At 46.7% G+C, this 17627-nt stretch overlaps 1 protein-coding gene across 1 annotated transcript in view; it reads left to right on the top strand.

Moving 5' to 3' along the window:
- LOC119461707 (uncharacterized) overlaps positions 1 to 17627 on the top strand; it is a 57496-nt gene that overhangs the window by 28696 nt on the left and 11173 nt on the right. The window contains 5 exon segments of the mRNA XM_037723083.2: positions 4542 to 4615; positions 9194 to 9314; positions 13984 to 14226; positions 15226 to 15383; positions 17338 to 17449. Coding sequence (XP_037579011.2) covers positions 4542 to 4615; positions 9194 to 9314; positions 13984 to 14226; positions 15226 to 15383; positions 17338 to 17449 — 708 coding nt within the window.

Genomic DNA, 17627 nt, shown 5'->3' with positions numbered 1-17627 from the left:
TGTTATGGCAATGGGGGCCATCGCAGGACAGCGCATTTCAAGAAGCAAAGGGTGCCTTAGGCAAGGCTAAATTTCTTGTCCACTATGACCCGCGAAAACCCCTTCGACTGGAATGCGATGCATCATCGGTCGGTTTGGGCGCAGTGCTGTCCCACCGCATCAAGGGCGAAGACTATCCCATAGCTTTTCGCTCTAGAACCTTGACGCCGGCGGAGCGCAATTACTCGCAACTAGAAAAGGAAGCACTTGCCCTAGTTTTCGGTGTGACAAGGTTCAGAGACTATCTTTTCGGTAATAAATTTTGTTTGATAACGGATCATAAACCGTTGACAGGGCTGTTCCATCCCGGTGTGTGTTGAGTACCGCGATCTTTCTAGCTTCGTCGTCCAGCGGCAGCTGATTGTACGCGTTGCGCAGGTCCAGAGTGCTGAAGACTTCGCCTCCAGAAAGCGCCGCAAATATGTCTTCAACTTTGGGCAGGGGATACTGTTCCAAGTGCGACGCCGGGTTGACTGTCAATTTGAAATCGCCGCACAATCGTATATCGCCGTTCTTTTTTGCTACCGGCACCACCGGTGTTGCCCAATCTGAAATGCTTATCGACGAAAGCACTCCGTCTTGTACAAGACGGTCGATCTCGGCTGAAACCTTGGAGCGCATGGCATAAGGCACTGTACGTGCCTTACAGAAACGTGGGCGGACTCCTTCTTTAAGGTGTAATTGAACAGGGGGGCCCTTGCAACAGCCAAGCTTGTTCTCGAAAAGATCGGAAAATTCATCGAGCAGAGGCGCCATCTTGTTATCACGAACAACATTTACACTCGAGGTGGTTCCAGTGTCCCAGAAGGACACACCCGCCTTACGGAAGGACTCTATCGTGTTCCGGCCGCAGAGCAGTGGTCCGTTACATGCCACCACGATTAGCGTGCTGGTCACAACCGTCGATCCAGACTGAACCCTCATGGTTATCTGGCCGACAACTGGCAATGGCCCGAGGAAGCATGTCAAGCGCAGCGATGTTTTTTGCAGTGACGGCCACCATCTGCGATGTTTCTTAAATATGTTCTTCGGTATGACGCTGACCGGAGAACCCGTGTCTAGAATCATTCGCAATTTCCGGCCCTGCCATGTCAACTCCTCCTCGAGAGGCTTCAACGTAGCTCTGTCGGTGGAGCTGTGAGCGACAAGAGCCAGCAACATTTCTTCTCCGCTCTCACCTTCCATTTCCTCGACGGCAAAGGCACCACGTTCCCGAGAGCGGCCACTGCTGCAAACCTTTGCCAGATGACCTTTCCTGCCGCAATGGTGACACTTGGTGTTTCGATGGCGGCACGTGTGTGTCGCGTGGGGACCGCCACAACGCTCACATGAATGGTTGTTCTTTGCAGTGTTCCACTTCGTCCAGGGTCGTCGTCCTCGCTGCGACTGTACAACATTGATGCTGGTTCCCGTGGTCACTGGGTCTGCTTCTCGCATGTCACGAACGTCGCCTAGCGCCTTCTCTGAAGCTATGGCAAATTCTTCTGCCTCCTCAAAAGTTAGCTTCTTCCGTGTTAATAGGCAGCGTCGTGCGTCGTCGTCCCTGATTCCGCATACTATGCGGTCTCGCAGCATACGGTGCAGCGAGTTGCCGAAGTTGCAACTTTCCGCCAGTCTCCGAAGGTCGGCAATGTATTCCTGAACGCTCTCTCCATCCCTTTGCTTACGCATGAAGAATGAAAAACTCGCCGCAATTTCATTAACTTGAGGATTGTAGTGTTCCTCGAGGTATTCAACGACTTCATCGTAGGTCTGGCTGTTAACCGACACGGTTGGAAGGCGCCCTTGCAACATGCGCACGACATTATCGCTCAATGAAGACACCAGCAGAGCTCGGCGTTTGGCCGCGTCAGTAATTCCATTGCCTTCAAAATAAGCTTCCAGCCGTATCCTGTACGTGCTCCAGCTGCTCACCGTCTCGTCGAAAACCGGTGGGCGAGATGCCATCATTTGATCCTGTCAGTCGCAGACCACGCTCACATGAAATCCCATCCTCGTCGCCACTGCTGTAGCGCGGGTAACAACAGACTCAGTAGGTGCCAGCAATGGAATAGGGTTTATTGAAGATAGCGTGGCTGCTTTTATTCTCTGTGCATCAGCACGAGCATGCGCACTTCGGGTTGCGATAAACGGGCTTGCGTTGTCGCGATACGGCACCCGCCACATTTGAAATAATTATAGACTGTCTGCTTCGTTACAAATGGTCGACATGCCTGTGTTATCTTGTAATCGTTTTTTCACCAACATCAGAAAAGCGACAGAAAACGCGGTAGCTCATTCATCCGTTTTTTTTTTCTCCCTTTTTATTCGCGAGCAACTCCCAGTGAGCCTGCCAGAGGGCGCTGCTTACAAGGGTTACGATAACACAAAGGGCAGTGCCTTGCTATTTGAGGCTCGAGCCGGTTGCCTGAGGACCAAAACATACCGGAGCAAATATTCGGAACTAGATGAGGCATGAGTAGGCTGCAGTAAAGATCCAGAGACCACTCAGCACATCCTAATGGAATGCGACGGGATCTGCCCAGCGAGAACCGTAGGTAACGTGCAACTCCCAGAAGCGCTTGGTTTTAAAGTGGAAGGAAACATCAACAGATCAGCCGTAGAGATATGCAAGAGACGATTAGAGTACTGGTGAAAAAAAAAGCGGGGAAAAGATTGATACGACCTGATCTCTTAAAATCATAGGTAGCGGTACAAGGTACATTTTTGAAAAAAAAAAAAGAATGAGAGGTATACAAAAATGCTAGATGAAGAACATGTATAGTATACCTCCTTAAATCAAGCAGGCTAGGTGACTATTTGTCGCCGGCCTGTTTCAAAGAAGATGCCAATAAATCATCATCATCATCATCACAAGGGACTTCAGTGCAGGTGGGCGCGTGTAGTCGTATGGTGTGTGTGTATATATATATATATATATATATATATATATATATATATATATATATATATATATATATATATTACATTTCGCAGTCTTTATTTTTCAGCCAAAAAACAATAACGTAATCAGCATCTTTATGAAACCATCCCTGTTATTCTCTAAATGCCTGCAAGTTTATTATACACACCCTGATAATCAGAATTGTAATTAACAAGGTAGATAATCAACCATAATTGATTATCAACAAAAAATGCTGGTGGAAGGTCAAACGGCGGATTGACATCATGTAATTGGTTCTGTTCGCGTAAAATGGTCCATCTCCATTAAAAGTTTGGTGCATGATAGTTGGAACACTCTGCATGGAACACGTCGTTTTTTAACTCCGTTCAGTATTTACACAGCACGTGTGCCTCTCTCAATCCGTTTTAAGCGTTTTTTAGGACATAGCTGTAAATGGTATAATATTGCCGTGAATTATTTATTTAAAATGTGATTCTCACATTTGTAAAGTAGAGGCAGCGACGAAAGCATAGGATAATGAGATTGTGCGGAACGCTCGTGGCCAAATATGAGCGCACGATTTCTTTAGATGCTCCTTTAATTGTGTAGACTGCATTACGTGTAGATCTGCGCACTGTGCGCAGCTCACGTGTCATATACACGCGCTAAGATTCTACGTGTCACGGCAAGTAAATAAATACTTACGCGCATACATGCATGCATACATACACACAGTGCCCAGATGATGCAGATTCCGGGATTCAGTGGTGTACCTAATTTGTTTGCAGATTGAAATATTCCCTGATGACTGATGGGACCAGGCCGGGCACGCCTACTGGACGCGGAATTTGCATCATTTGGAATAAAGGCTTCTTAAAAAGCTCTTTTGAAGATGTCTTATTGTACACACTGAAACACTCTTACCTATTTCTATGCAATTAGGCTAGTAAACGCTCACAATCAAAGTGCTATAGCTTTACTTTGCAATAGCTTGCAGTAGCTTGAAATATCTTGCAACAGGTTGCAATATTTGCCTCGCAATAGCTTTGCCATTTAAACACGCACAAATATTACACTCGTGCCATACACGTTGAGGCAAATATTCAAGAACAAGCTTTCTACTATATCGCAGTTTCTCTAAGGGAATTGCTTGAACGCATTTAAGGGGTGACCTAAAGCATGCCCTCGATCACGTCGCACAGAGCACGTTGCACGTTCACGCTCACAAGCGCTCCGTGTCCAAAAGAGCCAGCTCTGCGCGGGTATGTAGAACAGACGTGATTTGCCATGGCAGCATGAAATAGCCTAAATGCAGTATTCTTCGTGACCATTTCATATAAACAGGCACCTGTCTGCCTACAGTCTAGAATAAAAATACAACCTGAAAATTAAGAAAATTGTGAAACACCCGGGAGTGACTTGGGACAAACCTAAGCCGAAAGTCCAAGTCTATTCTCAAATAGAAACTTATCGCAACGCGTAGCACATGTAATGAACAAATATGAGCACCCGTGTTTGCTAGGTATCCGCTTTCCTGTCCGATACTTTATACAACCCTTAGCATTACGCTGTAAACAAAAAGTGGAGTAAACATTCTTCTGAAACTTCCCCATTATAGGAAAATACGTGCGACGCTTGCAACCGTTCCGGGAATCTTCACGTTGCTGAAGAATGCGAGCACAATTTATGCAGGTAAGCGCATCTTGAAAATTCGTGCGTACTGATTTATATATTTTCGTAAATATACAGTAACAACGGTGGCTTGAGCAACCAGCTGTTAAAAAAAAAAAAACGCTGATCGGACTCGTTAGGATGAAGCCTTCCAACTATTAAAGGTTGGCGAATTGTTTTTCAAAGGTAACACGGCTGCGAACAGTGACGGGGGCGGGGGGTTGCACTTGTTAGCGTAGTTTACAGTTGTGTACAGAGCTCAACAGACTCGACACACTTCTGTAGAACGCGCGCACCACGTTCTCAGGACAGCGCTGGCGATATCTGAAGATGACATGTGGCACAAAATCGGCTGTATGCGAGTTTGCGTGACTACACCTTTACAGTTTCCATTGATTGTTCTCGGCTTAAGCTTTGGTAGCTGCTTTGGCCCTCACGAGTGTGTTCAAGATGAGTGTGTTGACCTCTGTACGAACAGTGCAATACGGTACTCACGGAACAAGAACTATTGAGGCGAAACAGCGCTCGCTCGGGCGTCCCAATATAGTCACGGCGTCGTGCAGGGTGCTGACGTGCCCTCTGTCGTGGGTCGGCTCGCCGAGAAGGCAAAACGCGCGGCGCGCTCTCCGAAGAGGCTCGCCGGTTCAGGGCCGTTCGGTTTATAGCGCTTTACGCACGAATGGGTGTTTTTCTTGCGCCTCTTCGCCGGCTCCAAATGCCTTGAAAAATTAACTTTAAAAATGCGCCACTTACAGAGCAATTACATGCTTGATGTTTTTTTTTAGAACGCCAAGTCTATAATGTATTTTTTTTATTGCGATAGCAATTATATGGACACTTCAAGCGGATTTCTGTTGTCGCCGTGAGGTTCCGTATAAAGTCCAAGGGCGATAAAATCGTCGCCGCGCGCCGTATGTGCGAGTGAAAGCGCGCAGGGGACGCGCGCTATCACGGAGAGCGAACACAAGGCGGCGAGCAAGCGCGACTGCCGTCGCGCGATAGGCAGTGGGGGTATGGGAGGGAGGGAGGGAGGGAGGAGGGAGGACGACACTGTGCTGCGGCACCAAATGCGTATCTTGCAACCGGGCGCAAGGAGAACTGGCCACTCAATCTCCCACGCGAAAGGAGGAGAGCGGGAAGGCAGCGCGGGAGGGAGGGAGGGAGGGGGGCAGCTCCTACTCTGCCAACAACTGCGCTTTGCGCCGGTGCGGCCCGTCGCGCGCACCGTATCTTGAAAGTGATCTCCACACGGCTCTGACCTTTGTATGCGCTGTGCATGCATTCGCCGCTCAGTTTCCGTTGAAGCGATAGACCGCACGAACCTTCGCTCGCTGCGGCGGCTGCGCTTGCTGCCAGCGTTTTGACAGTGGTTGTCTGCGGTCATCGAGTGTGATCTATTCATGTTTGTTTGTGCGCGATGACACAACGCTTGTTAATTCAGTTAGCAAGCGAATGTGTCCACGTTTATGCAGCCGATAAAGCTACTATCCCCACTCCGAATAGCTCTCTACTAATTTGCTATCGCAATTGATGCTTCCCCTTTCGGGCGAAACTGCGACATTTTTTTAAACGCTAGATCGATAACTTGCTTAGGTATGATTTGTTTCAGCGAATGACAGTACTTACCCTCTGTGCCAGTAGTTCATATTTAGATTGTTCTCATAACTTCCCCGCCATGCCTTAGATGATTGAAAGCATCGTTAATGATCATTGCTGGGAACCGCCGACTCCAACGATCCGTAGGACGCTGGTTAAAAAACTAAGTGCTCGGAATGCACTGTGCCTACTTCTGTACCATGTGGGTCAATTTTCAAACATAACGATTCGTTTTCTTTGCTGCTGCTATCTAATTATGTATATTGCGAGAAGGCAGCGAGTTTGTCCGGAGCTTCCCGATGCCTCTCTTACCACCTTGCTGGTCGAAGTCTAGATTATTCTAGCACCAACCTATTGCTAGCTAGCCGTCTTGGTAACTGCTCCACAGCTTCCATTTGGAAGTCCTTACTCCATGGTAAAAATAGTTGAAGCACGAACTCAAATGATAACGAATACGCGCAGCCGAAACAGACGTACACAAGTGCTGAACTTCCAATTGTTTTTTTTTTATGTGCGGATAAATTCTATAGAGGAGGTTGGACGACAAAAATTGGTGTCTTATTTTTGTTCTTTGATGCAATACTTCTGCTGGGCTGTTTTTTTGCCGGTTTCGTGCTTCGCTTGCGCAGTTCTGCCTCGTACGCATTCCCACGTAGAAGTGAATAATTTTGGCTACAGCGTCATTTTTGTGTTCGCGGCACCGAAACGCGAGGTCGAAGTTTTGAAGAACATGGTCAACGGTTCCCCAAGAAAGCGCGGATGGAAAGCGCTCGTCTTTGCAATATGGAAAGGACACACAAAATCTGAGAAGCCAGCCCCGCCGGCCCAATACGGAAGCCCGCGGGAGCTCAATTAGAGACGAAAGACCTGGAGATCGCGAAAGAAACCGCGATGATAGCTTGCATGCCTAAATTGGGAGCTTTTCATCCCAAGGTCACCTACGCGTGCGCTCACACTACAGGCCTACAGGCGAGCGAGTGAGCCTGAGTGAAGTACACTGTAAGTGAACTGTGGCGGCGTCGGCAGACGTCGTCTGCTAGGGCATTACTACTAATAGCTCGTTTCAAGCGTAGTACGACATGCAGTTAGGACAGTATTCATTAATAGCTGCTGCTAAAATGTCCGCCACTTCTATTTATTGATGTTACAGAATGAAATCGGATAAAATTTACAATATACGAAACGATATCGCAATTTTTGTGCCTCGCATCCATAGAAGAACATGTAAACGATGGCAACGTGCCCGACGCGTCCATCTGTCGGGCTGCGGCGAAAACTACATTTCCTCCTCACCCGACTTTATGGGGCCGCCCGCGCGCGCTGTCACCGGCCTAGCATATTCTTCTCCTCAAATACTTCTTTCTTAGTGACAGTACCTACTAGAACACCCACAGCTGCATTCCAGAGTTCTGACAACACCTTTGTCTCTCTCTACGGCACCTGCAACACGTCGAGATGATGGGTTTCCTTTGATGCTTGAAAGTTTGGCGTAATACAGTCCCTTCGGCACTAGTTTTATTAAGTGAAGGAAAATGGGAAACACTGTATATAGCTGTTTGTATACTAAGAGTAAAAGAGTAAAATATGGTAGTACTTCAGCAGGTTACTTGAAACAGTCGACAGCTTTAGAACACCAGCGCTTCACAAGAGTATCATGGCAAACCACAAGGGCTGGCTAGCTGTGGCTACGCATTTACGGCAAGGACTGTGCCATACTGCGCGCAGACAGCGCAAAGAGTCAGCCGAGCAGGCGCAGGAGGTTTCGTGGGCTCAACTGCATGCTGCACACCGACTTTGTAATTAGGAGTAGAACGGCAGAGTGGGTATAGAGCTACTAACGCAAAGCTGATGCAAATTGGCTTTTGCATCATGCCCAGCAATCTTTCGTATAGCTAATGTCGGCAAGGATCTCCGTAGGGTGACAACATGTGGAATTGATTACGACGCTTCGTTCGTTTTTTATTGCGATAGCAATTATATGGACACTTCAACCGGAATTCTGCCGTCGCCGTCGCCGTGAGGTTCCGTATAGATTCCAAGGGCGATAAAATCGGCGCCGCGCGCCGTATGCACGAGCGAAAGCGCGCGGGTGACGCGCGCTATCACGGAGGGCGAACGCACGGCGGAAAGCAAACGCGACCGTCGCGCGAAAGGCCGTGGGGGTATGGGAGGGAGGGAGGTGGAGCGGCGCTGTGCTCCGGCACCAAAGGCGTATCTTGTCACTCAATCTCCCACGCGAAAGCAAGAAACGGAAAGAGGGGGGGGGGGAGGGGGGGGCAGCTTCTCCTCTGCCAACAACTTCTCCGCTGCCCTTTGCCCGGCGGTGCCGGTCGCCCGTACCGTCTCTTATCTTCACACGGCTCTGACGTGTGAAGATAAGATATGCGCTGTGCATTCGCCGCTCAGTTTCCGTTGAAGCGATAGACCGCGCGAACCTGCGCTTCCTGCCAGCGTTTTGACAGTCGTTGGCTGCGGTCATTCAGTGTGATCTATTCATGTTTGTGCGCGCTGACACCACGATTGTTAATTCAGTTAGTAAGCCAATGTGTCCAAGTTTATGAAGCCGATAAAACTACTATCCCTACTCATAGCTCTCTACTAATTTGCTATCGCAATCGATGCTTCGCCTTTCGGGCGAAACTGCGACATTTTTTTTTCATTTATAGGAGCGCGGTGATATCTGCATTTTTCACACTTGTGCACTACTAGCGTCAGTAAGGAACCGTTTAATAAGGGATTGTAAAGGAACCCCGACCAAAGTGAGGACATTCTGATGCATGCGCACCCGAACGGAGCACACATTCTTAGGGAACGTGGACCCCACCACCACCGCTTCCTTCAACCCAACCATAGCTCACCCCACTTCGGCAAATTCACCGCAAATCGGATATCTGGCCGCTTACATCGAATCAGCAATGATTAGAGCGACCATCGTGCATCTAGACTCGAGGGGCTTGATAACTTACTAACCAATATCAAACATTCTGTTTTCATTTTTTCAAGCAAATGCATCAAGATGGCCGTGGAAAAGTGCACAGTCGACCAAATTGTGGCATGTCCTGCAAAAGGGTCGTATACGCAGCAGCAGTGTCCAGGTCTTCTTAAAGAACACGAATATAAAGATGTAAGTGTCACGTAAGGAAGTGAATTTCTCGCTTTTGTTTTTGTTCTTAGCGTCGAGACTTTGGCAAAAAAAAATTAGATGAGAATAAGTTTGTTTCGTGCCTTCATATTTCATAAATGTGTGGCTAATGTGTTCGATGACAATCCTTGGCTTTCGGTGATGCCGTCGCGTAAACGTGCAGGAGTTTCACATTTTAGCGCCTTAAAATTCAGTTCAGTATAAGGCTTTCTGATGGCTCGGATAAAAAGAATGTGGCTACACCTCTGAGCAAAGCGATTTCACTTTTTATTCCGTTTATCTTGTCAATATATCGCATCGTTAGTAAGTGCTTTCAGTGTTCGCGAACAAGGCAAATAATTTCTAACTTCTCAGTAAATCGAGTTCATTGAGAACTGTAAGCTAAGACTGATGAAGTTTAACGTCACAAAGCAATACAGGTCTGCCAGAAACGTCGTAGTGGAGGGCACCGAAATAACTCGACTGCCTGGTGGTGTTTATAACGCGCTCCCAAAGTGCGGGACACGAAATCTTTTCCCCATTGTACCCATCCCTATGCAACTGTTGATGCCTGGAATCAAACCCGCGATCTCTTTGTCAGTAATAAAATGCCATATCTACTTAAGCTCCACGGCAGATAAGCGCTGGAAAAGAATCAGCAGAGCGTTGTAAATTCGGAACACGAATACCAACCACTGTGTCGTAATGTAGTCAGTCAAAGATAAGTCAGCGCTTGTCCTGTGGTTTTCTGTGGCCTCGTCTTTTACTCGCACTGTTAATTTGTTGCTACATTATATAACTTAACACACTCGCAGCCTATATCCCATACCTGCCAACCTGTGAACATCAGAATTCGCAAACCCCGCGGACATGTTACCGAGGGGGAAGGAAAATGAAGGAATGGCACGCATATTTTTTAAAACTTGCGCTGAGCACACTCTTTTTGTGATACATAGCAATTTATTAACTACGATTTATCTTTAAGCACAGAACACAAGCAGCAATAAACTTGAAATAGCTAGGACTGACAAGCGACACATTATTTTAAATGTGAAGCGTTTCTTTGCCTAGTCGAAGCCAAGGTCAGAGCAAGGGCGCGTGCAAGGACTCGCCAATTTTGTCTCCCAAAAATGTGGCCGATCCCGGAGATACTGCACCTCGAAAAGCCACGGGGCATAGTGCAAACACCGGATATCGTGCGAATTAAGGCGGCCCGCAGCGACAGGTGATGCACGTGAGCGCAGACGTGAGCTACAACACCAACAGGCCGTAGCTGCCATGCTGTCGTCGTTCTTCTGTCGTCATCCTTCCGTCATCATTTCATTGCCTGCATGACATAGGGATCATTCTTTCGTGGTCATTGGCTGTCTCCGTGGATGCCTTGGACTAGAAAAATGAAGTTCGGAACGACCCACACTGCTCACAACGAGAAACCTTTACAGAGCAACAATAAAGTTTATTCTCTCTTTCTCATCGCCATATTTCCGCCGTTATTACCCTGTCGCTGTCACTAACTTGTCATTCGTGGTCATCACGCCATCTTCAAGTCGACGTCATACCGTCATCATTCAGTCGCCTTCATGCCGTTGTCGACATCGCGGCATCATTGCAGCGGCGCCGTCATGCCCTTGATGGTCGTTCCGTCGTCGTCATTTTGTCCTAGCTATTCCGTGGTCGTCAACCCATTGTCGTCACACGTTTGCCGTCGCCCCGTCAACGTGATTTCACCTTCATCATCCCTTTGTCGTCATTGTTTCGTAGACACGCCGTTGCCGTCATAGCAATGTAATAATTTTAGCATCGTCATCCCATCGGCATCGCTCCAGCATCGGCATCACGTTGTCGTCACGCGATCGTCGTCGTGCCATGGTCGTCATGCAGTCGTCGTCACAACATCGTCGCCACTCTTTGCGCACGTTTACGTCTTCTATACCATACAGAAGTGCTTTCCATGAAAGATAATCATCAATGATGGATTCTGCTTTGATGTTTTTTTGAGATCACTGACTTTTTAGCGACTTTGCTGTCACCTACTTTGCATGCTTGAGGAACTTGTGCGTATAAACTTATTTGAAGTAGGGACGGCCTCTTGCGTCCTTTCACCGTCATAAGATCTGCAGAGGAATGTTCACAGACCGACATGCATAAATTTTTCGCTAATATTGACGCAACATTCGCAAACTTGTAAAACGAGCCCAAATTCGTACACTTTACGAAAAATTCGGGAGAGTTGGCAGGTATGCTATATACGTGTAGGCACGTGGGAGGCTTTGTAACGTAGAACACTCGGAACTCTTAAACTATGCACTGCACACAATGTGTACTCCGTCAGCCACAGTCATAACGTTTCAGATTTTATGTTGCAGTCTTCCGCACTTAGAAGCGACCAGCAATATTTAAGCATACATTATTAACCGTTTCTGCTCCAATGCAACCATCTAAAACGTTAAGTTCAGGGCCGGTATTTTGTAGCGATGCCTTTCCGATGCTAATGCCTATTCGCGCTTTTCGCGCTTGGTCATTGGTCAGAGCGACGGCCCGCTCACGTTATCAACTGGATCAGCCGGCCGTGAGCGGTGGATAAGACTAGTATAGAATAAAGCATAACGCATCGCTACAACATACCGGCCCAGGACGGTACTTGTGAGAGCGTTGTTCTGCTTCAGCGCTTTTCGATTACTGTTTTGCGCCTCCCGAAGATAAGCTGCGAATGTATTCAAACTTGGAACTTCAATATCTCACTGTACAGACTGTAAGCGTTTCCTGTTCCCACAATTGTACAAAATATGGTGTCTGTATCTACCCAGGTTCGAGTTTGCTTTTATTCCCATAAGCTCCGGAACCAATGCGGAGAAGCCGGGGGCATAAAGCTATACATTCGAACATCGTTATAACGAAGTTGAAGGGGAAGCCGAAATTATTTCGTTGTATCCATTACTTCGTTATACCGACTATTGCCATTTACTGTGAGATATGCCCAATCGTATGCACAACTTTAAACATGCTAATAAGATAACGGCTCCACGTCCCGCCGAACCGCTACGATGCGATGAAAATTCAATAAAGCAACAGCAAAAGACTATCCAGCGAGTGCACCACGCGACTTTTTAGCACCTGAGGCGACAGCCGTTACGATAGTGTTCTTATGCTCCAATGTGATGGTTTTTCGCTTCCGCTTTTCACTTGGCTCGCTCACATTGTCATGAAACCCGTCGAAGTATGCCGTCGACAGAGCTTGGCACAGCGCTAGAAACGAACGTATGCGCGGACGCGTTCGGCCCTTGAAAACGAAACTATCTGATCCGCCGCTTTCTCACGGCCCCGCGCATAGAGTTTCTCACTATATTACCTAGGCGGAAATCTGTGTGTGCTGTGCTGTGTGTATGCATAGGAATGCCGGTATATTGTGACTTTGGATTGGCATCGTTCTCGGAGAGCTAGAACACCGTTCTGTCTGTCACAGTGATTCATTTGCTACTAAAACAGCATGTAAAGAGCTGTTCTAGCTTTATTATTACACGAAAACATGTTTTGTTTATTTATGAGGACTCGTGACTGGATGTACAGTTACATGAAACGTAAAAAGTATCAGCGGGCCGCTAAAGTTGGACGACAGATGACAATATCCGCGCTCACTTTGGAACAGTTTGTCGTCTGTTGCTTTTCTTCGCTTGATTCTGCATTGTAGGTGAGTAAACTTCATTGAAAGATGTAATATGGGTGAATGAAAACATTTTATAAAGATTTTATTTTAAGAACGCGTTATCTGTGCAGCCATATCCACGTTTTAGACGTAGCCTTTTACAACACCAGCCAACACAAGTCTCGCACACCCATATACCGTCATTCCCATTACGGCGCAGAGCTCGTTAGAAAACTCCGATAGACGGTGGCGCCAGATTTCCAATATAGTGAGAAACTCAATGGCTCCGCGCATAGTGTCTATGGCTCCGCGGCTCCCTGTGAGCGTGCCGGTTTCACGCAAGCTGCGTCATCACAGCGCGGTGAGCCGTAGTGAGAGAGAGCGCGCAAGCTACGTACCGCAGCGGGAGAGAGAGGTGTGATAAGGCAAGAACCAAGTTATAGTAAACTAGAATGTCTCCTAGTACACTGTAACCAAGTGCTGCTTGAGCGCGGTCACCGTGCGCGCTGCTACGCACGGTGGTCTTGCTCGACGGCGCATTCGACGCGGGAATTTTGAACTGCCGCGCCGAACGAGTGTGGAACCCGGCGAAAAGCGATATGCTCGGTGCGCAAGTCAGCATTTTTGGTTTCCGCGACGAATCTAGTTCGTTATATCCATTGGTAGAACAATTTTACTTAGTGAAAACTACGTTTAAATTACGTGGATCTCTATAGGGGGATTTCAAGGAAATTATATTTACTTCGTTATATCCGTTATTTCGTGATAACCAGTTTCGTTATAACAAGGTTCAAGTGTATTTGTATACACTTACGTACATAAGAGGGCCTGTCACTATTCTGTCGTTCTCTCGAAACCAACCATTTTATTCTGTCACCTGCAAATGTAGTGCACTTCTATGGTTCAATAACTAACTACAACCGTAATTACACGTTACCTGTTGCGTCACTGAAAGGCAAACTCTGACATTTCTCTTACCACGGCAGAAGTAATAGAACATTTGATATTTTGTGTGTTTCTTTATTTCAGCACGTTTCCCAAGAAACAATCAAGAAGATGAAAAAGAAGAGTAACTGGGTTCCCGCTGAATGTTTCGACAAAAAATGTTCCACTCAAAGAATTTCTTTTCGTATAAGGAAAGGCATAGATTTTTATGTCTGCCCACGTTGCCGAAGACGGAACTGCTGGCCGTGCCGTGCAATCCACGACGGCATGACGTGCGCGCAGCACACGGAGAAAGTTGTGGCCGATATCGACGCAGGAAGGCACGAAGTAAGCGGTCGTGCAAGCGACCTAAATTTATCCTCTTCATGCACCGCTTTTATTGCTGGCAAAGTGAAAGAGGCGTTGCTTGGGAAAACGTATGCGTGCTTCTTTTAGCGCAAACAGCACTCATGAGCCAGGCAATAGACCGGTCGTGTTCATCCGTCCATGGGTCACACTTTGGCTCAGAATCATTCGTGCTCTCTACACTCGTGTCCGTACGAATGCTAAGCATCCTTACGGAACGCTATCGCGGGCAAGCGGGTATTAGGGAGCATTAGGTTTTGCGCACCCAAAGCGGCACTGCCTGTTTGCGTTTTTTTCGTATACCTGCTTACATTCTTTTTATGTCCGCCAGTTTGCGCCCGCAAGCTTTGAGTGCGCAAAATCTAGAACTCCATATTAGGCTCACGTTTTTATTTCTCATGGTTTCAATTTATAACTGCTTTTTAGCGGATCATAATAAAGCCCTTGGGTCGTCCCCACGTCGGCCGTTCACTTGTAGCAAAGATACAAGATTAGTCCTTGCTGGGCTAGTTGGTTTATATTGTAGTATAAAAATTGAGCGCGAAATGAACACGAGGATCGAGGTAGAACAAGCATGCTGTTCCATCGCAAGGCCACGCCATGAGGCACGTAGCTTCCCTAGAATGCTTCGACCATTGAGTAGCTCTGAGCAGATTTCTGCAACCTGCAAGCAAGGCGTTTGGTTTTTACTGGCAGCTTCATATGCGAGTCCATGACACCGGTAGCTTCCATGTACGTCTGAAGAGACTCAGCAGAATGTCTGTAGAACCTAAGTCTGCATGTTCCATTGTCTCTGTATGCCTTGCTAAGAGAAAAGACAAAATGACTAATTTCGCACATTTGCGCATTTTTACCATTATTATTATTAAGAAAACAATGTCCTAACAGCCTTGGAATTTTGTGTTCAGATCGTGTAGATAAGTGTATATGTATAGCTGTTACTAAAGTGTCCCCGCATAAAGGATCCGCTTCCCTCGTTAGGACCCCCACGAGAAGGAAAAGCGATTGCGGGAGCACATCGCTGTTTACGAGCAAGACGTTGTGTCCACATCCCAGGAATTTGAATGTGCCATTTGTGTCGTGGAAGTGGAACCCGGCAAGGGGATTGTTCTCAAGAACTGTCACCACAAGATTTGCGAGTGAGTACATGCCGACTCCAGCGGATGCAAGGTTTGCACTTCGCGGTACTGCAAAGGAGGAACTTGTCAATTTTGTAAGCACAGGTCTTTAGTAGCTAGCTTCGGACGCCTGAAAATATCAACGGAGAGGGAAAATACGCATGCGCTCATGCTCACTAAGTCACATTAGACACCAACCATTGATACTTTATTTGCCGCAACTTCTGAAGCATCCGTGACCAGCAACACCAGCTGTCAAATTTCTCGAGGGCATAGAACTGTACGTGTATATCAGCGCCATTCGTGGTAACATCTATGAATACAAATGGCAGTTACGTAAAATATGATGTATAATAAAATAAAACGCTTTGAATCTAAAAGCTTGGAGTGACCAATTTTTATATGGCTACTAGCTGTTCTCACGCTATTAAAGTATACCAACAACTCCTAACGCCCAGCCGCATTACGAAGAGGGTGAACCTATCGATCACTTTTCCTCGAGGCTAGGAACACCTGCGGCTCTCAAGCCGTTTGCTGCCGACATAGGTGCCAATCGTGCATGTATTACGCCCAACAGTAACCACATCCTTTGTTGAGGTCTGCCTCACCTGCCTCTAGAAAAAATTTACAAGTCTGAATATGGAGCCCAACTGTGTTGTAGTGGGTCATTTGGTTCTGAGACATGGTGGAGCACTGCACTGCAGAGCAGAACTGAAGACAGGACGTAATGAACTGTGTCTTGCGTCTCGATTCATCACGCCCTGTCCTGAGGCTTGCATCGCAGCACCATGAATACGACAGTGACAGCGCTTGGCCCTATGAAACCGAGTGTGACGTGCACTTTGCGGCTGTGAGACAACGCGCCTTCACATGCCATTTTATTATTTGTGAGTCTTTTGCAGTACATGCAGTACATGTGTTCCTTTGCAGTGCACATAAGTAAACGCTTTCAACATGTACTGCAGCTCAAGTCCGAAGCTCACTTGTGCGAGCTATGTGTACGACTACACTTACGACATCGATATTGCAGCGTATGTCATATGTCAGACAGACAATAAGGACCACCGGTAAAAAAAAATAAAAAATGCTGTCAACGGTGATGCAGGTAATTGTAGTTTGTTAGGGTAGCAGAGACGTCATGCATCCGAAAAAAATAGTGAAATTATCATTGCTTCGACAACCATCACGTGGTACCAGCAACTCGCCGCAAATTAGTAAAATGCACCACAACTCTAATAAAAGTACATGTCCAACAGTTCCGTTCTAAGCGACTTCGAAGTGTCATCATCGTTTACCGTGCTTTATTAGTTCTCATAGCCATTCGTTTTCCAACTTGTATATGGCAGCAGAGAGCGTGCGCCTTTGCACACTAAAGAGCGCGCACTCGCAGATGAGGCGTACAATATTGTGTGCATGTTTCTTCAGACCAAATTCCCCCTTTTGAATAGCTGCCCGATCAGCATCTCCACTATGTGACCGAGAATACATTGAAAAAATTAGCACATTTTAGTTAATTACTCGACTGCGCACGATAAAAAATTTACTTTAGAAGAAAGTGAAGATGTCAGCACTGCCACGTAGAAAGAATTATAACTGCATATGAATACGACCACGGGGACATAAAAGGGGGAAAAAAAACGCAAAAATAGTCCACGAGAGAAAAACAAACGATGTAGAGGTCAACACATTAGGACTGTATGTAGTCAAAAATTGTCGGTGAGTCCTCAATGGTGCAATAAAAACATATTCGCGTAAAATAACGTCGTTTCTACAAGCGTATATATATATATATATATATATATATATATATATATATATATATATATATATATATACTGACGTTAAGAATATGTAAGCGCACATGTTTTTTTTTTTCTCCGGACCATATATAAATACCCAAACCATCCATAGGAATAACTTGCCTGTGACCAGTTCGTATATTGAGGCCTCTTGTCCTAGCATGTGGTATTTTCAGACAGTGCCTGGCCAACACTGCCAAGAACTCCCCAACAGCAGAAGTTCAATGCCCCTGCCTCGATGAAGACGCACCTTGCCAGATGGCCGTTTTTGACAGCGACCTCAGGGCGGTAAGTAACATTATGCGATAATGATTATTGCGATCGCCAGGCTTTTGCTCTTGTTAGGGCACGCCTAACTTAATTTGAAATACTAATATAGCTTTCATCATCAGTCAGCCGTTGTCTACTTGTACACGGTGCATTGCTTTGGCGCACAGTGCATTGCCTTTGTCGAAAGAGCCAACGG

The sequence above is a fragment of the Dermacentor silvarum genome, chromosome 1, assembly GCF_013339745.2.
Source record: "Dermacentor silvarum isolate Dsil-2018 chromosome 1, BIME_Dsil_1.4, whole genome shotgun sequence".
Taxonomy (NCBI): domain Eukaryota; kingdom Metazoa; phylum Arthropoda; class Arachnida; order Ixodida; family Ixodidae; genus Dermacentor; species Dermacentor silvarum.
Note: the sequence above shows the minus strand (reverse complement) of the source record. Positions and strands in the feature narration are given on the sequence as shown.